Source organism: Abramis brama (assembly GCF_963993115.1).
Source record: "Abramis brama genome assembly, chromosome: 14".
NCBI lineage: Eukaryota > Metazoa > Chordata > Actinopteri > Cypriniformes > Leuciscidae > Abramis > Abramis brama.
The window spans coordinates 17,431,088-17,443,179 of NC_139976.1; the positions used below are offsets into that span (position 1 = coordinate 17,431,088).

The 12,092-nt window shown below is 38.1% G+C and overlaps 1 protein-coding gene across 4 annotated transcripts in view; it reads right to left on the reverse strand.

The window, feature by feature from the left end:
- The window catches only part of LOC311096484 (CASK interacting protein 2), a 54,534-nt gene that overhangs the window by 1,708 nt on the left and 40,734 nt on the right, over window positions 1-12,092 (reverse strand). The window contains exons 13-21 of one of the 4 annotated variants that reach the window (XM_084135668.1): window positions 11,371-11,460; window positions 10,841-10,977; window positions 8,866-8,944; window positions 6,492-6,577; window positions 5,568-5,678; window positions 5,279-5,380; window positions 4,305-4,443; window positions 2,073-3,731; window positions 1,164-1,404 (exon numbers count right to left, since the gene is read on the reverse strand). In XM_084135668.1, the coding sequence (XP_083991794.1) occupies window positions 1,164-1,404; window positions 2,073-3,731; window positions 4,305-4,443; window positions 5,279-5,380; window positions 5,568-5,678; window positions 6,492-6,577; window positions 8,866-8,944; window positions 10,841-10,977; window positions 11,371-11,460 (2,644 nt within the window). The remainder of the gene's footprint in view (window positions 1-1,163; window positions 1,405-2,072; window positions 3,732-4,304; window positions 4,444-5,278; window positions 5,381-5,567; window positions 5,679-6,491; window positions 6,578-8,865; window positions 8,945-10,840; window positions 10,978-11,370; window positions 11,461-12,092) is intronic. The other 3 variants (XM_084135669.1, XM_084135671.1, XM_084135670.1) reach the window with 3 other exon arrangements.

Below are 12,092 nucleotides of genomic sequence, written 5' to 3' on the forward strand. Positions count from 1 at the left end.
GAGGTATTGTGAGTGTATGTCTTAAAGTCCCCCTGTAGTCAATTATTTTATCCCTTAAAACTCATTTTTGATCACCAAAATTACATATTTAAAGTTTTTTCCTGTTCATTTTTTTTATCTGTGCCTTAAATAGCTTGAATTTAACTCTATATCATTTAGTATTCGTGGAACCATGAATATGCAAATGAGCCCCGCCTCCACTCACTCATACAGACTCATCTACAAGTCGATGTATCAGAATGTTAATGAGTTTTATGTATCGCTCTCTAGAATGCCAGACACATAGCACTAATTAATATGATTAGCCTTTTGCTTGACTACGTTATCGAACAGCTAATAATGTGTTGCTAATGTTACACAATCCATGTTCGCGTTCACCATCTCAGAATCAGACTAGATGCCTTCTAACAATCAGCATCCTTAGAAATGCTTTGAACATCAGTGGAGAAAGGCATATAGTTCATCATAACATTGTAATATACATCACATACATAATTCACCCACTATATTGCTAAATGTACCAGATTTTTCATATCAACAGAAAAATATACCGGGATAACCTGGGACTCCAAGGTATAACAATTTTTATTTCATTTATCAATAATAATATAAGTCTAGTATATAGTATAGTGTATACAGCACAGTATACAGTAGTTAGTATATTAGTACTCCAATCTGAACATAGTCAGGAGTGGGGTTTTACTTTATGTAAAACACACTGACTGGGGGGTTTATCCTTGATTAGCATATGCTATGCTATGAGCTAAATCTGTTCAAAATGCAAAACAAGGTTCAACGCAGACAGATTGACCAGTGGATTTGTTGTGATGAAATAGGAGAGGAATCAAATGAAAGTTTAAATTGTTGAGACACCATCTGTCTCTGTCCATGAGATAAGGACATCAACAATCTGTCATCGCAGCCAAACAGATCAAAGAGTCAAAGGAAAAAGAGGCACTAGTTTTAGGGAGATCACTTATTGCTAGATTTCCCAGCAGGCTTGTTGTGACAAGTGGTCATTCGGTCATTATGGTACCATCTGCAAGGCTGTCTCATTGAAATACACAATTTTCTCTACTGTGTGAAAAAGGGGATTCAAGCTGTTTAATACTACTTTGACAGAGGACAGATACAAAGAGAGAAAAATAAGTGGTTTGTGTTACCTTTCTGATGGATCTTCCTGAGCCAACTTTCTCTCCACAACTTTAAGTGCTGCCTCTAGAGACGTGCTGGTTTGTTCAAGTCGTTTGTGGACCAACACGTCCTGGCCTTCGGTCACAGCCTGTGGCTTTCCTGCCAGCGTAGCCTGACCTTGAGGGGCTTTGCTTGGGGGACAGTGAGCTAGAGGACTGCAGGGAGGTGAAACGGCAAAGGCCACGCTCTGGGCGACATTGACTGTCACTCCTGAAGAAATTTTTAGCCAAAGGAGGAGATAATAATTTAGTAAGAGCATAAACCTTGGATCGCAAGTATCCTTATAATTATGGGCAAATGCTTGTGAGAATTCCCAGGGAATCCTAGTTTAGTATTAGTAGACTGTTAGAGTTACTTCTAGACAGTAGAATATCTGTTCAGATATTAAGAAGACAGTCTACTAATACTCTAATAATGACTGGTAGCTGACATGTACAGTAGTTGCAAATTACTTATACTTAGTAGAATGTCTAAAGTGGACTATCAAAATAGTGTTACCAAATGATAAACTGAAAATATAAAAATAATAGCTAAATTCAAAATATTAATAAATACTTTGACAGAATATAAAAATACTAAAATAACACTGGAGCCAATCAATCCCAGTTCTGCACAATACATTTTTAGTAAAATGTAAAGAAAAGTAAAATGGGCTTACACAATCTTTTCTAACAATAAATCTTTTGTAACATCATGTCTTTACCGTCACTTTTAATCAATGTAATGTGTCCTTGATGAATAAAAGCATTTATTACTTTCACACAAAAAACAACCCTTTTACAGACCACACATTTTTTTTACAGTAGTGTATGTTTGTAAGTAGTTATGAATGTGTTTAAAATAAAAAATTAAACAATGGCCTAAACAGTTTGCATTACCTGAGGTTGCTGCAGAAGAATGGCGTGTGGGCTTAGAAGGGGTGGGAGGTTTATGTGGAGAGCCTGGTTTTGGAGAGAGGCCAGATTTAAAAGGATTTTTTGTCAATCCACCATTCTGCATGCGTTGCGAGACCATCTCGGCCCCTGTGGCCCTCTCATTTCCTATTTGCGTGCTGATGCCTTGACCTATCATCTGGAGTTCCTTTGGCTTGTGTCTCCTTTTGACCGTGTCTGATTCCTTTAAGTTAAACTCATGCACCTCTAGGGACGATTTGATAAATTGTGCCGGCTTCAGAATTTCAACACCAGCCTCACACTCTATCTTAGCCGGTGCTATTTTGGTCCTTTGTTTGATGGTCACTTTGCCCTCTTCGGCGAAAGGTATGCTCTCCTGTGAGGATGTTGCAACTGCACATTGCTGGTTCCTCAGAGGGCCGATGTTTTCATCTGCAGGATTTTCTACGCCATGCTTCGTTTCATACGTCGAAGATTCACTAGCGGTCCTCCTACGGTTGCCCATATTTTTTGGTGGGGTGGCTGGCGTCATGGCTTTAAAAACGGGGTTGTTGCATGTCTTATTGGGGCTTCCTTTATTGTTCTCCAGCCTGGCTGCAATGCTGCGGACACTTCCTGCACTCTCCGTTTCAACCCCGCCTGTAGTTACCCCACTCGGGGCAGAGCTTAGTCGCTTTGGAGGGGGAGGAGGAGGACCTTTCCTCTTGGCACGTATGGCGAAGGAATGACTGCGGCCCACTTGACGCTCACTGACGTAAGACGGTTGGCTGCGGCCGGGTTTGCGAGTAAGCGTGGCATAAGATGCCACATTGGCAGAAGTTGTCATAGGGGCTGAGATGTCGTCTTCTTCATTCTCTCCATCCGACATGGCATAGCGTGAAAGACTTTGAGTTCGCTTTTTGGAACGGGGTGTGTCTCCGTTTGGCTGCTGGGGTCTGATTGGACCTGGGCTTCCCATGTTGGGATTGCATTTTTGATGCGAAAGATAGCTGAAGCCCCTCTGAAGAGGAGATCCATGATGGGGCTGAGAGGGAGAAACCACCGGTCTAGGTTTGGTGAGGATGGGTGGGTATGCAAAGCGTGCTATTTTACTAGTGATTATGGGTGGTGTCCTTGCTGGACTGCCAGATAAGGGGTGATTAGGTTGTAGCAGCAACACCGGCGCCATTTTGATAGGTGATTTTTGGCTTCTATCCTGAGATTCCATGATGGCATATTGTTCCTTGCTGGGACTGCTGTCCACACTGCCCAGACTCTCTTGTGAGCGGCTGTGGGGGGTTACCGACGCCATTGGGCGTTCTTGCGACCGTCCTGACCCTCCTGACCGTGTACCAATGCTTTCTTGACTAAGACGCATGGCTGTTCCACTCACGTTGCTGAGACCATCTTGGCCTCCACTGTATCCGCTCCGAGCCATGGCGTTTTGTAGCTCAACGCTCAGCTCGCTGTCCTGGAAGGTGAGCATCTTTGGTGACAGAGGGGACGAGGGGCAGTCGGAACTGTCGTGGTGCTCGATGGCCACCAGCTCGAGGGTAGGGGGAACTCTCCGGCACTGTAGCATGGCCTGCCCCTCGGCCTGGTTCTTACGAGCCTTCTGTACATCACTGAGCTTCTTAACAGCAAGCATCAGCTTCTTCTGATGGCCTGTAGATAAACATTGTTAATCCACAGATATACTTTTAGGAAAAATAATCTGATGTACATGGGCATTAATGACATTTTGTTAACAGAGTCGTTTATCTGGTATATTCCTAATCTGAGTGCATCATTTTAATGCATGTGTGGAAGACTATCTATCTACACTACCGTTCAAATGTTTGGGGTCAAGAAAGAAATTAATAAAAAAAAGTGACAGTAAAGACATTTATAATGCTACAAAAAATTTCTATTTCAAATAAATACTGTTCATTTGAACAGTTTTCAAATTTGATAATAATGGAAAAAAATTTACTTTAGCACCAAATCAGCATATTAGAATGATTTCTGAAGAATCATGCGACACTGAAGACTGGAGGAAAAACACTGCAGGAATAAATTACATTTTAAAATATATTAAAATAGAAAACTGTAATTGTAATAATATTTCCGTTTTACTGTATTTTTGATCACATATGCAACCTCTGTAAACAAAAGGGACTTCTTTCAAAAACATTAAAGGTCATTTAAAAAAAAAAAAAAAAAACATTTTAACGGTAGTGCATCTATCAATCCACTTACCCAGCTTAATGATGCCAATTTCCTGTAGATCCTCCCATGTGATATCTTGCACTATGCTGATGGAGTCATATCCATTCTCTGCTAGATTTTTCTGGTACTGTGGCAGCCCAATAGCACTGAGCCATTTCGCAATATCAGACTGAAACAAACAGACAAGTATGATTTTCCAATTACTTTAGTTGATTAATTGACAATGCTTCTGATGGTTTAAGGGATAGTTCACCCAAAAATTAAAATTCTGTGATTAATAACTCACCCTTATGTCGTTCCAAACCCATAAGACTTTCGTTCATCTTCAGAGCACAAATGACAATCTTTTTGACGAAATCTGAGAGCTTTCTGTTCTACGCAACTACCATTTTCAAGCCCCAGAAAGGTAGTAAAGACATCATAAAGTATTCCATTTGACTCCAGTGGTTTAACCTCAATTGTATGAAGTGACTTAAGCTCTTTGTTTGCGAAAAAAAAAAAAAAAAAAATTACCACTTTATTTACTACAAAATATTAACCTCCAACGCACGCATACGCAACGTCTGCTCTCACGTCAACAACACGCATGTGTCGTGGTGCTCTCGTGAATGCGCGTTGGAGAATAATATTTTATAAATAGTGGTAAATTATGTTTTTTTGTGCAAACATAACACTCAACTAGGCTACACAAAAAGGTAGTTGCGTAGCTGTCAATGAAGGGTCAAGAAAGCTCTCAGATTGAATTAAAAGATCTCCAACCATGTTCCAAAGATGAACGAAAGGTTGAGAACGACATAAGGGTGAGTAATTAATGACAGAATTTCCATTTTTTGGGTGAACTAACCCTTTAAGCCTATAAAAGTCAATGTCTGTGATATGAATTTAGCAATTATCTGTTTAACAACTACTGAAGTTCTTATTAGGTGTGTCACAACCTTGAACTTCTATAGCACATGTAGGTAAATGTTTAAAACTGTTTATATGAAAATACAGCATTGAATTACTGGAATGTAATCCGGCAACCACTCTGGGATATTCAAGTTGCTGATCTCCATGGAGATCTTCTTGCGGTGACCAGGCTTTGTAACGCCAATAGCAGTGAGATCCTAAAACCATACAAAAAGATTGATTCACTCACAAAATTAATAGCTTTCATAAAAGCATCTCAGAAACCTTATTAGAGTATGTTCAGCTTTGATATCTATTAGATGCAGAAGTGTTGTGCCAGAAATGCAGCAAGACACAAACATAAGCCTGTGTACTTAAATGCTGATACACAAAAAGATGGCTCACCTCAGGGGTCATTCTGCTGATTGTGGGCACATCATAACCAGCTGTGAGGAAATTTGACGCGTATTGCTCAAGCTGAAACTCACAGAGCCACTGGTAAATTGCCTCAGCATCCTGATTCAAAGAAATGATTGAGCATTATGCATAAAGTAAAAGCAGAATAGGCCATCATGTTAAGGGCCACATGTCATTTAGATGTGAAAATGCTAATAGGTGGTGTACTACTGAAAACAAAGAAAAATAAAGAGGATTCAGATGATTATTTATGGCTACTATTCTAAGAGAATACTAGTTTACTACTTAATAAATAGTGTGCATGTGCAGTGCATACCATGTACTGCCAAAAAAAAAAAAGTAAGTAGAAAGTGAAAGAGTGGGCAACATTATCACATGACCTTACTATAAGACCTCAGCAAGTGGCATCTAATTAGTAATAATCTATGTGTGTGAGAGTATAAATACAGCAGCATACACACACACTAACACACAGACATATATAATATATATGCATTGCATACATATATTATGTAAACAAAAACCTTTGTCAGATGTGATTAATCATTTTGACAGCACTAGTTATTTTACATAGTTAATCCCATATGTACTGTAAAATGTATACAAATATTTGTAATATAATACTACTAATAATAATAATAACCTAGTACTGCTTAATAGTAATTTATTATTATTATTATAACCCTATTTTTATTACCATCCAGTTTTTTGCAAAAAAAAGAGTCAAGAAAGAGTTGCAAAAAATTGGTACATCGATTACACTGGAAATGAAGGGTCAAATCAAGCACATTGCACTGCGAGTCTTTTTGTTGAATATAGACAGTTTGTATCTGACTCACAATACACATACAACAGTATATATTATTTTTACAATGTAGTATATGATAGTATGTTGTTCTGCCTTGGCCTCACCCTGCCATCTAGAAGTTGCTGCGGATGGATGACATGTTGTTCTCCAGGTCTGGAGCTGCTCAGTGGAATCCTCCGTCCAAGAGCACCTAAAGCGCACACACACACACACACACACTTCTGTCAAAGACATAGACTCGGCTATTGCCTTAGGCTGTGGAGTATAGCATGTTACTGTACCTGCATGTTTATAAATCAGTGTGCTGAAGGAGTACGTCTCAGCAGAAAAAAATGTTCTCCTGTGACCCGAGGCACAGTTTTTTCATCTTCATTAACAATGGATCATACCAGAATAGCGCAATCACTGACATTTAGAGATGAGGATTTAAGACCTAAGGCTGTTTTGATGAGTGATTGTCAAACGTATGTGTTCATGTGAGAGACAGACTAGCACATACCTTCATCTATGATAACAAACAGTACACCCAAGGTTAGAAAGTTATGAAATAATACAAATCCATAAAACAACTTGTTTTAACTTGTAACAAAGCATGATGATAAGATTGAATTGATATGGACCTTTTTAAAATATCCACAGTGGCAATAACATGCATGTTAATATGCCTCCATTTAACTCACCTCCATAAAATAAGCAGATTTTAGGAGCGTTTCTTGATCTCATGCTTATTTTTAGATCCTCTTCAAGTCAAAGCCACAACAAAAACACTATTGTGTCCGTGCCATTGATCTTCTCTCCCTCTCAAATTCTCCTCTTTTCCTTGGTATTTTAGACTTACACACAACTTTGCCTGTGTTGTGTCCTTCCCTCCTACTGAAATCTGACACTGCACAGTATCAGTCTAGAAGTAAAAATGAGCAGGTATGAACAGGTATTTTAAGCTGCCTTGCTCGTGTCTTTGTTGTGGTCTTGGGACTCGGGAGGAAACTTTTTTTTACATTTAAACCGCAATAGATATATGAAATAAAAGGCTTTTTTTTTTTTTTTAAGAATAAAATAATTAATGAACACACAGGGCTAAGGTGAAATTTGTATTACACCATTCTAAGAATCTGTCTTTTTCATGGGCAAGACATGCTCAAGCATATCACATGAGTTTCATGGACTATGGTAACACTTTACAACTATGGTAACACTTTACAATAAGGCTCATTAGTTAACATTAGCTAACTACCTTAGTTAACATGAACTAAGAATGAACAATACTTCTTCAGCATTTATTAATCTTAGTTAATATTAACTTCGACATTTACTAATACGCTATTAAAATCAAAGGTTGTGTTTGTTAGCATTAGTTAATGCACTGTGAACTAACATGAACAAACAATGAACAGCTGTATTTTTATTAACTAACATTAACAAAGATTAATAAATACTGTAACAAATGTATTGCTCATGGTTAGTTCATGTTAGTTGATACATGAACTAATGTTAACTAATGAACCTTATTGTAAAGTGTTACCAAAACTATTAAGTAATTAAACCATAAAAATGTTATATCATTTTTTTTTTTAAATCAAAATAAAACACTTACTAATAAAGATTAATATATATATATATATATATATATATATATATATATATATATATATATATATATATATATATATATATATATATAAAATTATTTATTTTATTATTATTTTTTTTACCTGCATATCATGTGACCATTTATAGACATCAGAGAACCGTGAACTTGATTCTATCACTGGACTTAATCTTATTATTGACCTAAACTATTAACCTTTTCAGGGGGTACTTGAAGTAAATATATAAGGTCATCGAGGTTCAGCTGACTAAAAAAAGTTGTGGAATCCCTGCATAAATATGAAATGACGTGAATTTGTACATTTAATGTGTTTGAAAGACAAAAGCCTTCCAAAGTAATGGAAGGTAATACATGGTTAAATGACTCACTGAGTGATAATTCAAATAATAATTAATGTGTTCATCAGGAGTTGATTAGATATGCAATTTTGAGAAAGCACTTCTTAAAAGTGAAATGATGATTTCCAATGATAGGCTCATGACTAATGTGTGTAATTCCACAAACCCTGAAGACCTTCTGAACGCATCCAAGGATTTTTTAGAAAGGAAAATGTAAAATATAAAAAAGAAGTAGGGAGAATCAATGACTTATGAATAAATTACTGCCATTGTGAGAATAACATGTAATCATGTAATCAATAAAAAAGTAACTGTACTCTGATTACAAGTATTTTAGAATTTAAGATAATCTAATTACAAGTACTTCGTTTTTGGAGTCTGATTATGTAATCCAGATTACATGTAATCAGTTACTACCCAGCACTGTATATATAGATCTCCCCATATATTTCCCCAAGTTATCGATCTTATGATTTGTTTCAATTCTTCAGCTCTGCTTTTACTGCTTACTCTCTTGAAGACAGTGCTGACCTGAATGAGGGTCCGTGTGTTTTGCGGGGTCATGAGCGTGACTGCACTGTTCCACCAGTTCTCCAGCAGAGGGAGGCAGCTACACGTAGGAAAAACACAGCACTGTCACATTTAACTCAACAGCTGTCTGGCAGAAATAGCTCACAGAGACCACTACTGCGTGTGAAAGACTTCACACAGAGAGTCTAATTACTACACATGAATATTAATTACAATTATCAACACATAAATTGAATATCTCTTTAATTTCAAATGTAAGACTCTATTACAGACATTTACAGACCCAATCATTGAGAATATTGAGGATAAATCACAGCAAGTACGCAATGGTAATTTAAATGCAATAAATGCTGCAATAGGAGTAACCCTATGCTCAGCTGCATATAAAATGCAGAGATTATTGTGTTATGTAATAAGTGGGAATACCACTGTGATAGAGATGAGAGCTATGTTCCCTTTAATTACTGTTCTTGCTTAGCAAAATCCTTTTCTATTAGCCGGACCCTTCAGGCACAAAGACTACCATTCAAAAGTTTGGGGTCAGCAAGATTTTTTTCAAGGAAGTTGATACTTTTATTCAGCAAAGATGCATTAAATTGATCAAAAGAGACAGTAAAGACAATGTTAAAAGGTTTCTATTTTAATAAATGCTGTCTATAGAACTTTCCATTCATCAAATAATCCTAAAAAAAAAAAAAAAAAAATACTAAGGAGCACAGCTGTTTTCAACATTCATAAGAAATGTTTCTTGAGCACCAAATCAGCATATTTGAATAATTTCTGGAGGATCATGCGACACTGAAGACTGCCATGCCATCACAGGAATAAATTAAAATTTTAAATATAAACAATTATTATAAATGGTATATTTATACATGTAATAATATTACACAATATTAATGTTTTTACTGTATTTATGATCAAATAAACACAGTATTGGTGAGCATAGAGACTTCTTTAACGGTAGTGTAAACTAAAACACCTAATGTACCAATGACCTAATTCAGAATCATTCATTTCTTTATTATTATTTGTTTCTTCCATATATGTAGTATATTTCAAATATTTAGGCTAATAACAACAACAGGATAATAGTTATTTAATATTGGTAAGAATTGTTATTTGTCTGACTTGCTTTTTCAAGAAAACTCAACTGTTTTGTCAAGATTACATGAAAATTAATATACTGAGAGCACATGACAAAAATGGCTTCTGTGGGCTTCTATATGTAACAATAATTATTTATTCCCTTTGGTGCCTCTATGAACCATGAAATCTATGTACTGTGATAGGGTCCCTATCTCAAAAATTAATCAGTGCTGCATATTTCGCCACACAAGTTTTCTCAAAGCTTCAGTTCCCTAATGAAAATCAATGGCCATGCAGACAGAATTAGAAAATCTCCAGCTTAAAGCAGGGATGGGCAACTCTGGCCCTCGAGATCCACTTTCCTGTAGAGTTTAGCTCAAACTCAACTCAAACACACCTGTACAAGCAAATCAAGGTCTTCAAAACTACTAAGCTACGTCCGACCGTTAAAAATGGATGTTTTATATAGTATGAATACGGGTAAGTATGAATGAAATTCGAACGTACTACATCCGCCAGGTTGTTACTAGTTGTTTCCAGCGTCAGTAGAGTCACCTCACTTCCCGGTGGCCTCACGGGATAGTAAAGGGTCAAGGGTCTATGCACTTCAGAATCTCGGTGGAAGTAGCAGGTCATCCGGGAACTTTTCGCCAACCATTTATCGAATACTATGTATTTGGACATATTACTATGTTGCCTTACCGTTTTTCGCAAACTATATAATAGGGAAGTATATTTTGGAAGCAACGCTACTGTGGAAAGCTACAGGAATATTAGTTTTATCATGGTTGGAGATAAACTCTGCAGGAAAGTGGATCTTGAGGGCCAGAGTTGCCCAGCCCTGGCTTTAAAGGGAACACTGGACGTGTGTGAGACTGAAGCCCACCTTGGTGGTGTCCTGGACAACAGAAGGTGACTGATGGGGTCCATTGTGAGGAAAGTTTCCCTCAGTGCTCTGTCCACTGCCAGCACTGCGACTGCTGCCCATGCTGCCTGCACTCCCCACACTGTTCCTGTCTTCTGCTGAAAGAAAGAGGAACGGACAAACATAGGAGAAAGAAAAAGAACAGTTGGTGAAATACTGTCCCAAAAAAAAACACTCCTTTTCTTCACATTGGCCAACAAATGGGGGAAAGATTTTTTGCACTGCGACTCCAGCAAGGTCTCTCTAGACAAGGAGAATGTTAAGGAGTACAAGGGAAAGTTGAGGAGGACTCGTGCAAATTAAGGAACGTGAATGGCAAGCTGATTGTAGGCTGACAAGCATAGGACAAAAATAGCCTAAGGGAACAGGAACCCTGTGAAACAGCTGGGAAAAATTCAACTTGACACGAAAGTCACTGGTGTGCAGGCTTTAGGACCAGCGGATGGACGTGAGGAGGACAAAACAGGCTAGGGGAGATGCGCAACTCTTACCATTGAGAGAGGTCCTGAGGACCCAAATATCCTCTGGTTCTTTGGGACTAGCTGGCTTACACAGGGCACTGGGACTGTCGGGAAGCACACCTAGCAAACACAAATACTTTAACGGGCCAGAGGGGAAGTCTTAAGGCCGACATCAAAGAACTAGCAGCGACGAAAGCAGACTGTGTTCTCTTCATGTCACGTTAAAAGTTTTTGCTTGAACACAGCGCAAAGACTACAGCCAATGGCCGACTAGCACACACTGTACGTTCTGCACCTGTATGAGAGGGAATAACGGTCTATATCAGATGGTGGTATTAGTCTATATTCATCACTCAAAAAGGGAAACGGACACTAGGACTGCGGATTATACAAAACGCAAGCAAAGTAGCACTTGCTTTCCATTTTAAGTTACAGATGACCATGTCGTTATGAAAATATTTGCATATTGGAATTCTCAGGTAAGATTGTGCCTTCTGCCTTCTGTGTCTTCTTATACATCACTTTATCTTTTCTTCCTGTACAGTGGTTCTCTAAACTGAAGAGTCAATCAGAGTGATCGTCTCACAGACTGCCTAACGCAGATTCAACATACTCAATCGGCCAAAAAGCCACCAATGGGATCCGACTAGTGCCGATGGGCCACGGTGCAGAGCACACCACAAAAAGTGAGCTGACAGCCAAACGTTGGTTTGGTTTGTTAAGGCATTTAGGGCTAAGTGCCGATCAAAATA